Source organism: Pleurodeles waltl, chromosome 1_1 (assembly GCF_031143425.1).
Source record: "Pleurodeles waltl isolate 20211129_DDA chromosome 1_1, aPleWal1.hap1.20221129, whole genome shotgun sequence".
Classification (NCBI taxonomy): Eukaryota; Metazoa; Chordata; class Amphibia; order Caudata; family Salamandridae; genus Pleurodeles; species Pleurodeles waltl.
Genome location: NC_090436.1, coordinates 529,406,131 through 529,427,294, shown reverse-complemented (window position 1 = coordinate 529,427,294; position 21,164 = coordinate 529,406,131). Strand labels below are relative to the sequence as shown.

The 21,164-nt window shown below is 46.7% G+C and overlaps 1 protein-coding gene across 4 annotated transcripts in view; it reads left to right on the top strand.

Moving 5' to 3' along the window:
• SKIC3 (SKI3 subunit of superkiller complex) overlaps nucleotides 1–21,164 on the top strand; it is a 1,026,707-nt gene that overhangs the window by 281,123 nt on the left and 724,420 nt on the right. For all 4 annotated transcript variants that reach the window (XM_069225585.1, XM_069225575.1, XM_069225607.1 and 1 more), the window contains exon 17: nucleotides 12,839–13,092. In XM_069225585.1, the coding sequence (XP_069081686.1) occupies nucleotides 12,839–13,092 (254 nt within the window). The remainder of the gene's footprint in view (nucleotides 1–12,838; nucleotides 13,093–21,164) is intronic.

Here is a 21,164-nt window from a genome sequence, read left to right as displayed (position 1 = left end):
TGGGAGCAATAGGAGTAGACGGCTGGCTAGAATCTTACTAAGAATTTGGTATTCTGCGTACAATAATGAGGGGTCTGTACGATGTTAAGTCTGAGGGTGTTTTACCTGGCTTTAATAGTGACATCACTACTGATTCTCAGGTTATAGGGGGCAGCTGACCCTCTGCTTGGAAACTGTTTTATAGTGTTTCAAGACATGGCACCAACCTAGAGGCAAACGTTACGTAAAAGTCTACAGGTATCCCATCAGAACCCTGTGTTTTATTTTAAGACAATTCCATTAATGCTCTTTGTATCTCCACTGCCGTTATGGGTGTCCCATGGCTTTGAAATCTGAGGACGAGAGACTAGGTAACGTGGCTGCTCTTAATCTACTTACTTATGTGGTGTGGGGGCAGAGAGGTATAGAGGAGTGAATAATCTCTGAACACTCTGTGGATCTGTGTGTAAAGTATGTTCCTTGTGTAGTCGTGGATCATTAAAATTGGGGTGGGTGCGAGTTCGAGGCAAATCAGTCGGGCTAGTAATACTCTCGATCTGTCTGCCTCTGAGTGGATTTTCTGGGTATATACCTTACAGTCTATCTGACGAAGACATTGTGGTAACTATGCATAAGTTATTCAGGCCTCCTTTAATTCATCAGCAGCTGCAGTATCGTTGAGGGCTTGTATTTCCAAGGGTCCCAACCCTAGGCTCTATGTGTGATTTCACTGTGTATTTCCTGAGGGGCTCCTGAGAAGCGGTTGTAATTTCCAAGTGGGAATTGGTGAGGGCTGTCTGTCCCAGAGTATTGTGATTTCAACTGGGTTATGATCCGATATGGTTTTATCCAGATGTGTAAACTGTGTGACCCTAGGTAGAAGCTGTGAGGGACACAGGAACCTTTCCAGTCTCGAAATGAGTGTGCGTATGAGTAGAATGTATATTCTCTCAAGTTTTCAACCACCTCTCCCATGGTCTGTGTTGTGGGGCTCAGGGTCCGTGCCAGAGAGTTTGTACCTGTCGTCTTAGGTTTAGTGCGACCCATCTTCTTGCACACTCCAAGTTGATATGATGCTTGAGGTTTCCTCCCAAACCATGTCAGGGCATTGTCTTGGCAACCTGTGCAAAGCATGTAATATGATGTGTAGCCCACTACAGCATGGCCAGGACTTGCGTTATATCAGGTTATTTCTCCATTCAGGGCTTATATCGGTTGCAGCACCTATGCGATCCTTACTGTGACTTATTAGTGCTTTCCCGAAAGGGATCACCATCGTCCCACTGTATTTGCTTCCATAAATAATGGCCTGCTGCCTCCACAGAATGTGTCTCTCTCCACCGGTCAGCTGGTAGCCCAACCTCTAAGGCGCCCCACACCACTGCGCCAACAGTGAAGCTTCTTGCAATCACACAACACCTCATTTATGAGGCAAGCCCTGCACTCCAATCAAAATCAGACCCTCAGTAGTCTCATCTGGCTGGTTGGAAACCACAAGGGTGTCACCACTTTCCACAGGTCGCAGGGGCTGCCGCCGCGTTCTTGTTCTTGTCACACTGTTCCATCACTCAAGCACCATCTGGTAGTCAGTCTCCATGCCTCACCAACCATGTTGCAGGAAAGAGGGTGCGCATCCCACCTACTTCATCTCCTGCGGGTCTGTGGCATGTGTTGCTGGTTTATTCTTGGCGGCCTACCGTGGTCTTGTCATTCTCTTCAGTCCGGCACCGCTCCAGTCTCTCCTTGTATCTCCGTCTACTTATAATCTGGGCCCCCAAATCGGTCCCAGGGAGAATTGGGCACCATCGCCCAGGCTGGCACCCTCACTGGTCCAGAGACCTATTCCCACCTTGTGCGGAGGCCACCGCGGTCTGCTCACCTCCTCTCTGTACAGTTATCGTCAGCTGTGGTCAAGCACCGCAGTCCTCAAACCGTTGACACTCCCCCAGTCAGTGTAGGCTAATGTTATTCACCGCCGCCTGGTGGATGCATCCATCCCAGCCGCCAAGTTCACCAGTGGCCCCCGCTCCTCCCCGAGGCCACCATTGATCACCACCAGCACTTTTACGCTCTATTGGCCTCAGGGTATGGCTGACCCGGTCAGTCCAATATGACTGCGAGGACCTCAGAGGCCGTCTGCGATTCTTCGGTTTGATGGGTCCCGGTCAGGGGGTCTCACTTGCTCTCACTGGGCCACACAGTCAAGAAGTCGCCTTCTGTGTGTGACACTACAGTGCCAGGTTGATGCTCATGTAATTCTTACACCTGGGTCTTAGGAGCTCTCGTTTACATGACCACCATCTTGGGCGCTAGCCACACCCCTATGTAATACATCCTCTTATTTTGAACAAGAATTAAAGAAATAACTTGCATAGACAACTTGGCAGCAACTCACATATATCCTGTTTGTCTTAGAACGGAAGATTTAAAACCTGCATAGATGCCTGACAATACCTGTTGAGGGTGATGTTGATCTGACTCCCATTACGATAATTCACATAATAAAACCAACACCTCAATGCTAGTGATTAAACAGAGGCCAACCCCACCACTATTCATGTGCTGCAAAACCTGACAGGAGCCTTAAACATAGCTAAATCTTCAGATTAAATCTACACCTCTCAGCTCTAGTCTGTAGATAACCAACTTCATACCTATCTGGATAATAGCTATAGTAATATTGCATGCTTCTGTTCCAAATGGAATTATCACTTCAGTGTGGCTGTAACACAGTCTCAGCATTTGCGTAGCCTTTTGAACCGAGCCAGAGTTGGATATTTATGTCTTGTGTTGGATCCTGTCTCTGAACACAGATATATTCTTGTTTGTTGAAAATGTAGGAAACAAGCAGACATTAGTAATAAGAAAGTGAAAGAGGATGGAGTACCAACAGACAATGGGAACCACCTGGCTGTTGACAACAGGTGCCGGCACTATGGCCGAAAATAGGGTGGATTACATCATTCATGTTTTGCAATGCATTGCATGGTTCCTTGGAACCTCTCCCCTGGTTATAGGTGGTAGAGCAAGGGAATATACTTTATGTATGAAATTTATAGAGCACAGTCTACACCTGCAGAGAGCGAATCGCATCAAGAAGTAATGGAAAGAATAAATAGAGAATTGTGTAGAGAAGAGTTTTAGGCTTTTTCCCAAAGGCAAGGTCAGAAGGAGTAACCCAGAAGTTATAAGTGATGGTGTTCCAAAGATGCAGTGCAAGCACGGAGAATGACTTGCCACCATGGGCAAGGACATTAGTCCTCTTCAGAAGAAGAGCTGGATACTTCAAAAAAAGGCTTAAAAAAACCCATAAGAAGAAAATTCTCTTAAGCGTTCTTCTCAAGGTGAACCTTCTGGTGATGTGGAGAGTAAAAGGCACAAGAGCACTCAGATATCATTATCTTGACCTTAAACTTCTGCATTTAGAGTATCAGAACTCCACAGGAGAAGGACTGAAGTCTCCAAAGAACCCTGTTAGGCCGCTTTGTCTACAATGGGAGCTGCTGACTCAAACTTTTGAGCGAGGGGGTTTTGAGGCTTCAGACATGGAGCTCTATTACTTATGCGCCCAGGCTCACCAGGCTATGTAATGCGACAAGCCTCCCCCCTACCTGTCACACCTGGCCACTGAACAGGGTTACGTGGCCCCGGTCCCCTCCGCTGCTTACTTGGGACCCAAGGCATCTGCAGCGTCTCGCTCCAATTCCACCTATGCCTGCACCAGTGAAGCATGGGGGCAAACAATCTAAAAGGACTTTGCTCACCTTCTCGTCTACTCCACTACCAGGCTTCCATCCGTGTCACTCACAAAACTGCCTTCCCGGAATATGCTGATATGGGCTGACGCTAATGCTTGGAGGGACCTCTATAATGATGGCCAGTTCACAACTTGCAGAGCACTGTTTCCCCGCAAGACACCAATGCCCCTAGATGTCTTCCTGTATATCAGATTACAGCACAAAGTTAAAGCCGCTATTTCTGACTTTCCCCGAGAACCCCCTACACTTAACACAGTGCACAAATTACTTAACTGAGGGGCCAAAACACTTAGTGTCAATCCTATACTGCACAGCAGGAGATGCCGGTCGTGAGAGGAGGTGCCCGAGAGGGATGGGATCTAGAATTGGGGGCCCCCTTACTGCTGCACATTGGCTGTATTATTGTCAACAGACAAGGCATAAGGCATAGAGCAGAAGACTATGTGTACTCGAAGCGGTGTGGGAGGGGGTGGATTTCCTCCACCTGGCCTGGTTGTGTCCCCAGATTCAGTCCTATTTGGTGAGGGGGCATCTTTCATGACTGCTCAACCACTCACCGTCATGCAATTGGTGACAGTTTTTGGTCCCACAAAGGACATAGAGGCGGGATTTTGATTTTGGAAATGTTTCACTCTGCTTCTCGCCAAGAAGACCAGCCTACCTTCTGTGCTAAACTGCTACTCCCTAACTCCAGGCCCAGGGATATATGGGAGCCATTGGAGTCTTATCTTTTCACCAGGGTCTCAGATGCCATAGATAATACTAACCCAACTTAATGGCTTGGCGTCCCACCTCTACATGCTTTATCCAGGTGCTCCTCGCTCTCTGGGGTGGCCATTCTACAGCTGCATGGTTCAGTGGCTTTTAGGGGGTGGGGTGGAGTCCACACTAACAATCAGTGTGTAGCTTCTAGAGGTGACCTGTGTATCAAATCGGTGTATGATGTACTATCACATGCCTACACCGCTTTTTTGTCTCTGCACAGTTCCGCTGTGCAGATGGGACTCAAGCCAGTATAACAGGTGCACTCTATACGACGGTATGATGTTGCACAGGAGTGCTGTACTTGTTGATTATTTTTATAAACAATAAACTTATCATTTGTGGCTTAAACTGAAAACCACCAATAAAGAAATTGTTTAAAAAAAAGGCAAAGGTTAAGGCAAGATCTAAGAAGGTGTAGACAGAAACATTTTTAGCGATGTATGGATAAAAAACAAATCAGACGAGGCATGAAGCAACAGGTTCAGTGCTGCGATCGACAACAGCGTCGGTGAGAACTGCGTTAATGGCAACAAAGGAGATGGACCACAATGACGAAGAGATCAATGACGGCATACAAGTCTTAATTGACGCAAAAAGTACTGTTGATGACTCTCTGCAATAAGACCATTAAAAGTTATACTGATTTCTGATAAAGTAATTTGAGTGCCAACTCTCCCAGAACACCAATTGCCTAGAAAAGTGTCCTCTTTCCCATCTAGGCATTTACTAGACTCCGAATACTCCAATGATGAGGGTCCCTTTGCGGCTACTTAAAGCCCATCATAATTAAACTTACTGTTAATAATAAGAGATTACTAGAAGTGACTCTCTGAAAAAAACAAATCGCAACGGTTACAGACCCATATTCGCTCATCAACACCCCATACACCAAAGACCATGCCATCATCTACTTGTCAAAGTTTACCTTTTCAAATGATAGAACCACCTCTTAAAAGACCTAATATACCACCCAAACAACTCTGATGACCACGAAGGAAGCAACATTCTGGATGAACCTCCAGCTGATAGTGGAACAGAGTGGGATGACTACCTCTTTACTTTATCTGTTCTACCTATCTGCCTTCAGCTAACTTACTACCAGATGATATAGGCAGATTTCATGGATTACTCAAGAGCGTCAAAAAGATTTACCTTCCTTTGTCTCTTAAACCAACTGAATGCTTCTTGTATTACTTCAAAGACATGACTAGAAAGTCAATACAATCTATTACTATCATAGACTATGTCTGGGCAGAGGGTTAAAGATCATGAAGAATCCATCAACAGTTGCATCTATTATTTCCCCTCATCAATAAGAAATACAAGGCCCATGAAGAGTCTCCAGCATGTCTCCATAGGTCATCCAAGACCTGACTCTGTGGTTATCAGGCAGCCCAGAGAAAATAAATGGAGCCCTTTCGCCCCTTCTTTCTCTGTACGTCCTGATAAAGAAGGAAGGAAACTAGATAAATTAAGAAAATGATTCTCACTGATGGAAGATACTACTGTCAGAGCTCGTAATGCTCTTGCAATCCTGGGAAGTTATGATAGACATATGTGGTTGAACTTGAGCTCTATTCTAGAACATTTGTGAAAGGTAAGAACAATGATTCAAAGGCTAATAACCAAGAGAGAAAGAACATCCTCTGAGATCATCGACCTAGCAGTGGATATAGGCTCTTCAGGCTTCTGTCAGTTAGCACGAGCAGCAGTTCTTAGATGTGAGGGATGGCTCAAAGCAACATCTTTCCATCCCATAGTCTTAACCACGTATATTGGTGTGAATTATGATGGGAGATGCTTAATTCGAAAAGCATGTTGACAATGCTTTGCAATTTATCAAAACCGATTCTGACACAGCAAGATCCCTAGGTGTCCTACAACAAGGAAGAGCCCAGCCCTCATGGGGTGCTGGATGAAGATGTCAGTTCCTTTATAGAGGATAGCAGCCTCACCATTACCAACCTTATCAGATAATTCAGCAGGGCCATAACCAACAATAATGCCATCAACAATCTAGATATCCTGTTCCCTCATCCTACTGTAGAAATGTTCCTTGGAGAAAAACTGCCACACAACCATGATTGCAGACATCTTCTGAATGTCATTGCTCTTGCCTTGGCTCCAGCTAGGAATGCAACTTTTGTGAACATTGTTGGAGATCTATCACTACAGACGACTGGGTTCTGGGATTAGGGGGCACACCATGGGATTTTTCTCCATGCCACCTCACACAAGATAATTCTATAATCGTCCTAATTCAAAATTGCAAATAAAGCAATTATTTCAAAAGGGAGCCATAGAGATCGAACCCATCTACCAGTGAAATCTTCTTCTCTAATTTTTTCCTTATTGGAAAAAAAAGGCGAATAGGGACAAATCCTAGATCTAAGACAGCTAAACAAATTTCTAAATAAACAAGCTTTTTGGATGGTCACTCTTTAGGAAGTTCTACAGCAAGACAGGTTACATTACTTCTGTAGACCTCCGAGATGTTTACTTTCACATTCTTCTGGATCCAGCCCACAGAAAGCACTTAAGATTCAAAGTGACCAGTTGCAATCACCAGTCCTGAATCCTCCCTTTCAGCTTCAGATCTGCCCCACTCATTTTCAAAACATTTGTGGCCCCAGTGGCAGCTTACATCAGAAGACTGGGCCATCAATTTTTCACTTAGCTCTACGATTGGATTGTTAATGCCCTATCCTTTCAAAGAACAAGAGACTCTATGAAGGTTTGTATTAAACTTTTCAACAATCTAGGTTTACCCTTCAACGGGGAAAAATCTTCAGTAACATCAAGATGATAAGTTTCTGGGAGCAGTTCTTAACAAGGCCTAGGGCAAGAGCTTTCCTGTAAAGGAAAAGGTACAGAGAATACTGAAGCTATACCTCTGTGAACAGGTCCATTCTAACCTGCCTCACTAGTATGAGGCCTACAGGCTCACTCAGCTATGGTGTGCTTAACTTACCCTTGATCTACATCAGTTTGGTGTAAAGTGCTGCGCAGAGGTGGTGTATTTTTGCTGGGTGTATGTATGCTTGGAAAGGGTACAGTACAGGGTTAATCAGTACTGAGCAGTGCATGCTCCCTCAATATATGTGCTGGATGTATATGTGCCTATGAGTAGTACAGTACCTAAAGGATGTAGTGCTGTGCAGTTCTTACAGGTCAAATGCATGTGCTGGGTGTTTTTGTACCAGTAACTGGTACAGTGGAGAAAGGGTGCAGTGCATGCATGTTAAATGCTTGTGCTGGATGTATGTGTGCATATGAATGGTACAGCACAGCAAGGACCCAGCGATGGGCAGTGTGTGCGTGTTAAATGCAAGTGCTGAATGTATGTGTGTCTTAGTGTTATGATGCAGGGAGGATACAGTACTGTGTAGTGCGTGTATGCTGTATTTAAGCACTGGGTGTATATGTACCTGTGTTTGGTACAATACATGGACGGCTTTAGGTCCCATTTTTGGAGACCCAAGTATGTATGGTGAAACATGGAGAGGAGGTAGAGAGATCCCGTTAGACAGATTTGTGTATTGCTGCATTCCTGTGAGCTGTGTGGGCTACACAACAAGAAGGGAAGAGTGAGGCTTCTCCTGTAAACTTTAATGGTGCTGTTTGATTCAGTGAGAGGTCACACAAAAGGGGTCTGGGCACATTTCCGGAAGGAGATGGAGCTGTTAGAATGGTAAAAAATAGAGTTGAGAGACCTGGCCTAACCTTTTGATGCACACATCATTGTGGCTGACATCCTGGTGTGAATTCTAGATACTCCCATGGCCTGTGTTGTTTGACTATCAGCTCTAGAGACACTCATGCGTTGACAGACCGCATTTCAAGAGGATGAATGAGCTGGGAGTGAACACTTCAAATGTAGCAGAAGCCCGCCTTAAAACTTCAGTGACTCTGCTAGGAAGTGGCACCAGGACCGCCAAGGACTGAGACCTGCTATGCCATCATGAGTGAGCGCAGCACACGCGCAACCGTCATCCATTCGAGGAACCCAAGACCGGATCGTCACAGCCACCCCCACCTAGAGACAAAAGAACACTTACCCCTAAGGAGCCACAGAGAGCCTCCTGTCTCTTCAAGGTGTGTGACTGTGAGTGAGACATTGCATCTGCTCAGGCAGCCACCTGTGCTGCGTGCGGCCGACTTACTGAAACTCAGCTGCAGCCACTGAGAGTGGCCACAGACAGGGTCAACTCTGGAACTCCGAATGCTTCACAGCTGCTGGTGTTGATATGACTGGTTTTGGGTCTGTTGGCCACAGGGGAAATTAGAGCAGTGGTTTTGGAACCCTATTGACTTTAAGTTAGTCATAGTGGACTCTTGAGACACAGACCACTAGTGGGGCCTGCACTGGATGTTACTAATAGTGAACGGGGAATAGTCCAAATTGTTAGCACAAGGATTAAATGGGACAGAGAACTGCCAAAGAAACACTGGGGCCTTGACATAAGGGATGGATTGTTTAGTTGTGAATGTCGTATTTCTCCTTTGTATGGTTAGTGGTAGAAATAAAATACTTCTCTTATTTTATAAAAGTATTTGGCTGGGCAATGATTTATTGCTGCTCCAAACATTTTGAGGGAGCCTTGTATTGCTTGGACCATGCTATCCTTAAACTTAAGGGCTGAAGGAGCATTTGGCTCAGATGCTCAAATCCATACTAGGACAGGCCCTGTGACATCGGGCCTAAAAGGCGTCAAACCCACGGTTTGCCCGGAAGCCCCTTCATGCCCTCTGGCCCTCTGAAAGAGGTTCTGACAGTGAGATATAAACTTTCTTTAAAAAATGAGACATAGTTGCAGTTTAGGGATGATAGGGTCATCCTAAGAACAAATCGCATTACATTGGAAGGTACTGTTAGAATTTCCTCTGATTAACAAGTGTAACTCACAACTTTTTTCAGAGACAATAAGGATGCAGTGAAAGAAACTCCCCATACCTTGGACTTATGTCATTGTCTTAAATTCAACATTAACAGAACTCAGAATTTTTGAAAATCTGATCCACTTGTAGGTGCTTGCTGCCCCCCCAGCAAGGAATATACTATTTCCAAACAGACAGTAACACAATGAGTTTTAGCAACTGCAGTCTTCTGTCCTCTGCAAGCAGGCCATGCCCTACAATGTACTGTAATAGCTCATTCCACAAGGACCTAGACAACTTTTACTGCATTATTTGCAGGTGTTCATCTGTCAATCAATCAATCGATCAGGAATTTGTAAAGCGCACTACTCACCCGTGAGGTTCTCAAGGCGCTAAGGAGAGAAGAGGGGGAAGGGGGCACGAAGGCAGGGAGGTGCTGCTACAGCTCGAACAGCCAGGTCTTGAGAAGTTTCCTGAAGGTAAGGAGGTCTTTGGTCTTGCGCAGGTGGTTTGGAAGAGTGTGCCAAATTTTGGCGGTGAGGTGCAAGAATGATCTATCGCTGGTGCTGGTTGTAGTTCTGTGGACGCGTGGGACGGTTGCGAGGGCAAGGTCAGCGGAGCGCAGATGCTGGGTTGTAGAAGGAGAGTCGTCTGTTGAGGTATTTTCGTCCGGTGTTGTGCAGTGCTTTGTGAGCGTGGGTGAGGAGTTTGAAGGTGATTCTCTTGTTGACTGGGAGCCAGTGTAGGTTTCTCAGGTGGTCTGTGATGTGGCAGTGGCAGGGTATGTCCAGGATGAGGTGTGCGGAGGCATTCTGGATGCGTTGCAGCCTCTTCTGGAGTTTGGCCGTGGTTCCTGCATATAGGGCATTGCCATAGCCCAGTTTGCTGCTTACGAGGGCTTGGGTGACTGTTCTTCTGGTTTTGGTGGGGACCCATTTGTAGATCTTTCGGAGCTAGTGGAGGGTGTTGAAGCAGGAGGAGGAGATGGCGTTGACTTGCTGAGTCATGGATAATGAGGAGTCCAATATGAATCCTAGGTTGCGTGGGTGGTCGGTGGGAGTCGGCGCGCTCCGAGAGTGGCAAGCCACCAGGAGTCATCCCATGCGGAAGGAGTGGAGCCAAAGATGAGGCCTTCAGTCTGGTCTGAATTGATTTTGAGGCAGCTGCTCTTCATCCAGTCGGCAATGGCCTTCATTCCTTCGTGGAGGTTGGTCTTGGCCGAGTTCCCAGCGTAGCAACATGGAAAAACACCCATATGTTTCCCTAGCACTACTGTCTTGATTGAACATTTTACAATGATGCAGCAATGATGCAAGTGGTCCTACGCTTACGTTTCTTGTATAGTAAACATTAACAAATATAAATGTTTTTGCCCAGTGCCCTCCAACTGCTGCTAATGTTGCTGTTGTTGTAAGACTAAAGTTTTTTCTACGATAATTAGCTGTGTATACATGTCATATTTACTGCTTGCTACTCTGACTCAACCATGTGAATCTATGAAAGATCCAATATGAGAGAAAAAGCAAGTTACTTACCTGTATAATGTAGTTCTCCAATATTTGTCATTATTAGTTTCACATGGCCTCCCCTCCTCCCTGGTACGGGCTTGTCTCAGTCAAGATAAAAACACACTCCCGTGCAGGAAATCAGAGGTACGGTGGCCCTTGAGGGGAGAGCACTGAGTACCCTGGACAGCAGAAGTTGCTTTATTTTTTAATGATGTGGATAGGCTAGCAGGGTGGCCTCTCCAAGCTATTAAAGTTTAGCTTTTGTGCTGCTTAATTATTATAACGCTGTGAGAACTCCTGACTTGACGACTGTTGTGATTCAAGCTTGTGGATCTTTGAAAGATAACAATATTGGAGACCTACAGTATCACTCTAACTTGTTTCTCTCATTTCTTATAAAAATGTTACTCTGCATAAGCGTACCAACAATTTTCTTGGTTTGAGGGAAGGATGGCATTCTAAAGTGCAGGAGCTCCTTTGACAAGTTGGATATACTTATTGTGGAAGGGACAAGCATAATGGCCTGCTTCCCAGGCCCCAAGCATTCTTGCCTTTGGTACGCCCCCTATACACACCAGCTGACTGCCAGTTTTTATAGTCACACAACAGTTAAAACACTAGAATGTAAGAGATTTACTGCTTTCACTGAAATGGTGCTTGGGAGCAGCCTTCTAAAACTAAAGAAAAGACTGCATGCAAAAACAGCACACAGCCTCTCTTTAGGTCACAGCTACCAGACAGCAGAGCTGTCTGGTTTGCTTAAGACATCTTGGGGACTTTCAGAGCTAGGAATGCATTCTGCTAATTGATTATCATTGGCTTTGTGGTGTGCAAAACACACTTGCTGGCTTTCCATTTGCTGCCTTTATTTGCTCTCCAGGTTCAGTTCGTCCCTCCCTTTGCCTAAATCGTATGTTCTGTATTCTTCTACGAGCTTGCTTTCTGTTAAAAGGTCTTCAAATCTTGTTTACAACTCGCCACATTTTCTGTGCATTCAAAGATCGAGGTCAAATGTCAGGCATGGTCTTCCAAGGGCGATTGTTTACTTTCTTTTACTGACTTAAAAGGGAAAGGATTTACGTGACAATCTTGCTAGATACTGTGGGTAGGAAAGAGTGTTTTGGTAGCACACAACATTTAAGTGAACTGTGTAAGTATTTCAGAATTATGAACGTACAAATAAAGCACATTTTTTATTTTTTTCTGCCATGCTCTTTATGCCACTGCACTCTGTGGCACTGTACTCTAGTCTGCACCACTCTGTACTGCTCTACTCTACACCAATCCACACCACTACACTCTGCCACTCAACTCTCCTCTGCACTCTGCCACCTCACTCTACGCCACTCGACTCTAAGCCACTGCCCTCTGCATCACTCAACTCTATGCCGCTCTGCGCCACTCCACTCTGCACTGTCCCAATCTGTGCTACTGCATTGTACAGTGGTGCGTTGTACACTGCTGAATTCAATGCCACTGCTCTACACTACTACTCTCTGCAACACTACGCCAGTGCAATCTACACCAGTTCACTCTACTCCATGCCACTCCAGTGTATGCCACTCTATGCGACTCCGCACTATGCGACTCCAATACACGACACTCTCTGCCACACCACCCTCCTCTATGACACTAACATTTAGCCATGTTTAACAGCAGCCACGCTAGTGAACAACATGGTTATAACACATTGGCAGAGCCATTAGCTGTTACATATACAAGACCTATTGGCTTTGCCAGTGCTTCTTTCAAGTAGGTAGTCCATAGTCACATTGATGATGGGTAATATGCTATTGGATAAGAAGCACACGTAGGAGCTGTTATGTAGACCTGTTACAGATAAGTAACTTTTCTTCTTAGCATATGTTGTGTACTCTAGAGAGCTTCCCAGTATTTGCAAGTTATTCGCACACATTTATTATTTTTAACCAAAGATCTTTATTCTTCTAGTTTTCAGGCAGCATTACGAGCAGATCCTAAGGATTCAAATTGCTGGGAATGTCTAGGAGAGGCATACTTGAGCAGAGGAGGATACACAACAGCACTAAAGTCATTCACCAAAGCCAGCGAACTTAACCCAGAATCTATCTACAGTATCTATAAGGTTGCAGCTATCAAGCAGACCCTGGGAAAGTATAAAGAATCTGTAACTGAGTACCAACACATTATCAAGAAGTCAAAAGATTATGTGCCTGCTCTGAAAGGTATGTTTAGAATAATATTTTAGAGTCGAGTGCTTAAGCACTCTGGCCTGTGTAATGTCTCTGTGGGCTTTTAACCACGTCCACTATAAATTATTTGTTGTGCTTGTCTTAAATGTTTCATTTTTATTAGTGCATTTTGTGAAATTTCCCTCTTTTGTGTGCTAGTTCCCTCCAAGGCGATTTCACCAAGTGAACATTTTTGTTGGCCATCACACTTTCACACTTCCTCCTGTTACCGCGTGTGATGGCCCCTCCTCCGGTTTCGGTTTGCCTTTCATCCCAACTGTGATCCTTTCTAGACATTCATGCAGGGAGCCAATAACTCTCACGCTCATGGCTGCCGTGGCGCCTTGAATTGACTTGTTTTGATTCACCTTTGGCTGTAAAATAAAGCACATAAGACCACCTAGAATGAAAATCTGATACTGCCACTGTGTGATCTTTGGACAGCCCCCGATGCTGCCTTGAACTTTCTTCAAATAATGACTCCAAGTGCTTGCGCAGCATGCTAGCTCGTAGCAAAATGTGTTTCAGATTTTTAGTAAAGTTGACTGGTTAGCAAGGCAACCTTTTAGGCTTTAGCATTTCACTGGCGTTGTCTCCAGATTCCCTTTCAAAAATGGTTTGACTAAATAAAACAATGTGGTTTACAAGTTCAGTCTTTTTGTATTTGTTTCTGACTGTGGCCACTGTATTTCCGGGCGAAGAAAAATCTGATTGTACTTCCTGGAGAATAGATGTTTCAAAATCATACTTCTTTTTGCAGTTTTATTTATCGTGAACTTGACCCGACTGTATCAGAGTGCTACACGTGAGCACCAGTTACATTCTGTATTTTTTTTTTTTAAGGACGGGGAAATGAAGCAATTTACCTAGAATTACAGGGTGTTGAGCAATGCCGAGACTCGAACCTGGTTCCACAGTCGGCAGTTCTGGTCGTATTGCCACATCCCTTGCCCTTTTATCTGTTACAAATTGATTGTGTAATGATATGAAGGAAGATTCTGTAGAACGTCTGTAATATGCAGTCGCTGAGGACCTTGATACCGCCTCCTTGCATGACTTAGCTGCACAGATGCACATTTTCAGGCTTCTCTGGCTGGTGACCTGCACTGAGCGATCCAAAGGTAATACTTGACTCCCTATTTGTCACTCTAGGACTTAGTTGCTTTTTAGCTTTTTGAAACAGGCCACAATGGCATTCGTTTAATTCTCGAGCCTCTGTTCATCTGCCTCGTCCTGCCTAATTGCTGTACCAGGCCTCGCTCCAGAAGCTGGACTGATGTGCACTGCGACTCCATGAGGAGCACACATCCTGACCCTTTTTAGGTCGAGCGCGCAAGCGCTCTGACGTGTTGTAATCTATCTATGGGCTTTTAATCAAGCCCCCACTGCACTCCCATCACTATCACTCGTTCATGGCCTGCCTTTCAAAAATCCTTTGTTAACATTGGTAAATGCTTTAAGTTTGTCCCTCCTTGGGGCAGTTTTGTTACCTCCTTGGCCATCGACCTTGTTACATGGATAATTGCACGTTTGCCAGTAAGCAAACTTATTTTTAGGGTCGAGCGCACAAGCTCTCTGGCCTGTTGTGGTCTCTCTGTGGGCTTTTAACTGCACCCACTCGTGCTATTCATTCTTTTGTTTTCTTGTTTTAAATGCTTCATTTATATTGGTGCATTATGTGAAATGTCCCTCCTTTGAATTCCCTCCAAGGCGATTTCACTAAGTGAGCATTTTTATTGGCCATCACGCTACGTCACACTTCCTTCTGTTACAGTGTGTGATGGTCCCTCCTTCGGTTTTGGTTTGCCATTCATTCCAGCCGCAATCCTTTATAGACATTCACGCAGGGAGACATTAACTCTTGCGCCCATGCTCATGGCGGCCAGGACTCTTCGATTTGACTTGCTTATGTGAACTGTTTTACTTTTCATTTTCAATTTATGTGGCACGAAAAGTCCAGTTAGGAATTTACAACGCTGATAGCTCTAAGTCAAGCAAACAAGAGACCCATTGCATTGCATTGCAAATACAGAATGTCTTCAGAACAATTTTCTCTGCAGATCACGAGTGTAGACTAAAACAATTTCACTTGTAACTTTTATTTACACACTATACCCTCATTCCAAGTATGCCAGTCTTAAATAATTGAAGTTATGCAGTTAATATTGATGGGCTTTGTTGGAGATTGGTAGAAAAGATTAAGGCCCTCATTACAACCCTGGCGGTAAATCCCGCTTACCGCCGTGCAGAAGACCGACAACATACCGCTGCGGCCGCGGAATTCCGCTACAGGTATTACGACCCACAGCTCGGAATCTGCCACAATACAGACACCCACACAAGTCTTCCACACCAAAGGTCAGTGATAAACTGCTGATAAAAAAAACAACACCGACATGCCAACAAGAATACGCCCACACTATCACGAGCCACGAATCAACGCAGCGGTCTTTCAACCGCGGTAAACCATTGGCAGTACACACTGCAGCGCTCAAAATACACACACATTTACAAAACACAACCACATTGGAGAATTAGAAATACACACACCTGATACACATACACACACCACACCCAATCCAATATAAAACACACACCCACATTACCCACAAACCCTTACTACCAGAAATTTGAAAGCAGGCCAGGGACCGACACTACCTAAAACAACACCAGCATCCACAGACACACAACACCATCACTTACACAATATCCACACACCTCAAACACACACCAACACATCCCCTCACACATCACAACAGACACCACCTCACACATCACCCACACCACATCATGGCACCTCAAAGACACCCCAGGTTCTCTGAGGAGGAGCTCAGGGTCATGGTGGAGGAAATCGTCTGGGTAGAGCCACAGCTATTCGGATCACAGATGCAGCAGACATCCATTGCAAGGAAGGTGGAGCTATGGCACAGAATTGTCGACAGGGTAAACGCAGTGGGACAGCATCCAAGAACATGGGATGACATCAGGAAGAGGTGGAACGATCTATGGGGGAAGGTGCGTTCCGTTGTATCCAGACACTAGATTGCTGTACAGAGGACTGGCGGTGGACCCCCACCTCCTCCCCCACAACTAGAAACATGGGAGGACCAGGTCTTGGCAATACTGCATCCTGAGGGACTCACAGGAGTAGCAGGAGGACTGGACTCTGGTAAGGCAAATCTTTACTACCTTATCCCCCCCACCCCACCTGCATGCCATCACATACTCCCACCGTTACCCTCACATTCATCACCCCAACAACCCACAGATACCCCATCAACACAACCCACACATCCCAAAACCAAGCCCTGCATGTACCACCAATGCATGGACACCCATCACCCAAGCATATCCAGTACAGAGACTCACTCATGACCCAAAATCACCAATCGCACAATGACCAAGCCAATAACGCAAGCACTGGAGTAGAGGATCACTCACACAATGGCACACACAGATATAATACCTATGCATTTACACCCCAACAGGACCCCTACCCAACGTCACCGGCAGACCTTCTCAACACCATGAGGGACACAGTGGCACAACAAGGGGCCCCTGACACTAGCCTGGATAATGAACATCCCTCCACCTCCGCCGGCGCTAGTGGAAAGAAGGCACCGCAACAGGACACCAGCACCCCTGCAGATGGAGAACCACCCCGCAAACGGTCCCTGAGATCCAGGGACAAGACAGAGAACATTGCCAAGACCCCAGCCAGGAAATGAGACCCCCCTGAATGTCACTCTTCTGTCCCACTATGTAACCCTGTCCATCCTTAAACTGCCATTGCTCCACTTCCTATGTCCCTTTGGACAATGCACCTGTGAAACAAATAGACTGGACTCTGCCATGGACATTCCTCCACCATCACCCCAACCCATTTTACAACCCCCTCCATTTATTTGCACAGGAATAAACACACTTCAATCACAAAGCAATCTGCAGTCAGTCTGTGCTTTCACAAATGTGTAATTGCAATAACTGTGGAATATAGCAATGTCAATTTACTTGTTCACATACCAATGTAACACAGCTGTAGGCCAGCAGTAAACATAGCAGAGGGCACAAAGTGGGACCCAGATCTGTGAAATGGAAAGTCAAAGTGACAAGAAGGGTCCATACACTGAATGAAAATGACAGACTTATGCTAGCTCAAACAATAGTATGAGATGTGGGAAGCAGTAACATCTTCTTACCTGTGTCTCACTGGAAGTATTGCATGATGATGTTTCGTTTGTCGATATCCTCTTCTCCTGCCTCCTCTTCTTCACTGTCCACAGGCTCCACAGCTGCCACAGGACCACCATCTGGCCCATCCTCCTGCAGAAAAGGCATCTGCCCTCGCAAAGCCAGGTTGTGCAGCATACAGCAGGCCACGATTATCTGGCACACCTTCTTCGGTGAGTAGTATAGGGAGCCACCTGTCATCTGGAGGCACAGGAATCTGGCCTTCAGGAGGCCGAAGGTGCGTTTGATCACCCTCCTAGTTCGCCCATGTGCCTCATTGTAGTGTTCATCTGCCCTTGTCCTGGGATTCCTCCCTGGGGTCAGTAGCCATGACAGTTTGGGGTAACCAGAGTCACCTGCAAATGTCGAGGGACAACTGTTAGACACACACTAACCCTCAGGGACAGCCCTATACCCAGAAACCTATTTCAACTGTATTGGGACCTTGGCCTCACCTATTAGCCACATACGGTGCCTCTGGAGTTGCCTCATCACATAAGGGATGCTGTTATTTCTCAAAATGTAAGCGTCATGCACAGAGCCAGGATACTTGGCATTGACAAGGGAGATGTACTGGTCTGCCAAACCCACCATCTGCACATTCATCGAATGGTAGCTCTTCCGGTTTCTATACACCTATTCGTTCCTGCGAGGGGTACAAATGCCACATGTGTCTCATCAATGGCACCAATGATATTGGGGATATGTCCCAGGGCATAGAAGTCAGTTTTCACTGTGGGCAAATCCTCCACCTGAGGGAACACGTTGTAGCTGCGCATGTGTTTCAGCAGGGCAGATAACACTCTGGACAACACCTTAGAGAACATTGGCTGGGACATCCCTGATGCCATGGCCACTGTTGTTTGAAAAGACCCACTGGCCAGGAAATGGAGAACAGACAGAACCTGCACTAGAGCGGGGATTCCTGTGGGATGGCGGATAGATAAATCAGGTCTGGCTCCAACTGGGCACACAGTTCCTGGATTGTTGCACGATCAAGTCTGTATGTGACTAGGATGTGTCTCTCTTCCATTGTCGACAGGTCCACCAGGGGTCTGTACACCGGAGGATGCCGCCATCTCATCACCTGCCCCAGCGGACGTGCCGGATGGAGGAGAACAGCAAGCAGAGAGTCATCCAACAACTGAGGTATCACAATTTTTTATTTGCAGAAACATTGGTAATCCGCAATGTGCCGGTATCTGTCTATATTCCCGGCCTAGATAGGTGTGACGCAGTTAACATCCATCCCATGTGCCCTCCTGAAATGGCGGCTGCCTGACCTGTAAGGTGGGACAAAGGGATATGAGGTAACTGCGCTGGTGTTGTACACCGTTGCGGTGGGCGGTCGAAGACCGCGGCGCAATTCTGCATTGGTTAACATTGGGCTCTATGGGTCCCAGGAGCCAATGACGATGTACACCGGTGGAGACGGTACGCACCGCTGCATATGTGACGGCCATTTTCTGTCTGTTCCCTCACTTGATATCTGACCTTCAACAGGAGAGGACCTACACTGTAAGTGTTGCTGTGACCTGTGCCTGGAAGCGACGATGGCCCAAGTGTCTGTGGAAAAGGCCCCTGCCTTCACTTCGGAGGAGTTGGAGAAACTAGTGGATAGGGTCCGACGGAGCTACACTTTATTGGCAGTCCTTTTTCAACCGTTTTGTCTGAGATGTTTTTGTGTCTGTGCAAGGAATGTCATCTAGGAAGATGGGATTTAAGCTGTGTGGTGCCTGCCATGGGGCCATGTCAGTGACGGACCCCCGCCAGATAGGTCTCTGGTGGCTCGACAGGGACCATGACTCGAAGTCCTGCTCCAACTGCCGGCCCATGGCCTGAAGGCTTTGAAAGAGCAGTCTCTAAAGCTCATGGCAGCCCGGCAGTCGACTTTGGTCGGTGCTACTCCTAGGTCCTTGGACTCTGCGGGGGCAAGCAGGGGCCCCACCCGGTTTGATGCCGGAGGCTTTGGCCTCCGCGCCATTGGGGACCCCAGGATCTGTTATCAGATCTGGACCAGCACTGGTTCCACACAGTTCGCCTCTGGCGCCGGATCCGATGTCGACGCTTCCTCCACAGCCAGCGCCTCATTCCAGGTGATCCGAAGCCGTAACAAAGACTGATTCCGACTTGGCCGGCACCAGCTCGGCCGAGATCAGTGCTTGAGGCTTATTTTGTTCAGCCAGGCACAGGTGAGGAATAGGAGTGGTCTGAGGACCCTTTAGAATATGGATTTGAGGAGCAGGACTGGTATGAGGAACTACGGGAAGCCAGGGGACTGGATACTTCCCCAGATACTGGTATGCTCCCACCTCCTTTTGTGGCTACGGAGGAGGGAGCATCATATGCCTTGTTGGTGCGTAGAGCAGCTGAGGTCTTTGACCTGTAGTTGCCTACTGTGCCTGTCAGGACTAACATCCTGACCGAGGTGGCTTCGGCCAGGGGGTTGCTGCATCGGAATCGATGTCATCCTTCAATGAAGCCCTTACTGATGTCCTGCTGGGGACATGGTCCAAACCCAGCAGAGGGGCTCCTGTAAATAGGACAATTGGCCTCTGCCATCAACCAGCTCCTACAAACCCTAGTTTCTTCACCCAAAATCCCACCCGGAGAGCTTGGTGGTCCAAGACTCCACTTCCAGTGGTGCCTTCCCTTCTGCTCCGCCGGATAGGGTATCCAAGAGGCTGGACCACCTTGGGAAGATGTTTTCTTCCTCCAGCATTGAAGTCCGTAAACACCTCATGCCTATTGGGCAGTTTTTCCCATACTCTATTGCATACGGTGGCACATATGCTGCCCCAGGACCCGAAGGGTGTACAGGACACTCTCATCAAGCTGTCAAGGATGGGAGAGGTACAGCCAAGTTTACCATTCGGTGTGGTTTGGTCATGACTGACTCACTGGGCAGGGCAATTTCCTCAACAGTGGTCCTTCGTCACCACACCTGGCTGCGTACCACTGGCTTTTCGGGGAATGTCCAGGCAAATCTGATGGACATGACCTTCGATGGCTCGCGCCTTTTTGGAGAGAAGGAAGACTCGGCGTTTCAGCGATTCAAGGACTCTCGAGCCACAGCCATATCATTGGGCCTCTCAACGCCCACTCGTCAGCAGTCTGCCTATCCTACTTTCGAGGCTTTGGGTGGGGCAGGGTACCATGCCAACCACAGGTCAGCCACCGTCCTCCAGCCTCACAGCATCCAGTGCGAGGACGAGGTTGTGGTACCCTCAGAGCCAGAGGGTCTAGCCAGAGGTCGGCCACCACCCAGCCCCGTCTTCCGCAATGCCCAAGCCCTCCTAGTATGGTTCTGCAAGACCATGCTTGTCCAGTTGGAGGGAGGATTCGATTTAATCTCCCTCACTGGTGGTCCATAACATCGGACAAATGGGTCTTGCAGATCATACAGAAGGGCTATTTCCTTCCAGTCTTTCCCTCCATTAAAAGAACAGCTGATGGAGGATCATTTAATCTTGATAAGCAAAGGAAATTACAGTTCTCTTGGCCAAGGGAACCATAGAAAGGATCCCGATGTCAGAAGCAGGCAATGGTTGTTATTCCAGCTACTTTCCTATTCCAAAGAAGAACAAGAGTCTTCACCTTATCTTGGATTTAAGGGACGTCAATCTCTTCCTCAGAAAAGACACAGTGCAGTTTTGGGTTTATCTTCCTGAACAGCGAGTCCAGGATATTCAGATTATGATACCGATGTTTCAGCCTCTATCCTGGATTTTAGTGAGACAGACTCTGAGGCTGTTGGGAATCATGGCTTCCTGCATCCTGTTAGTCAAACATGCCAGATGGCATATGAGGGCTCTGCAGTGGGACCTGAACTTCCA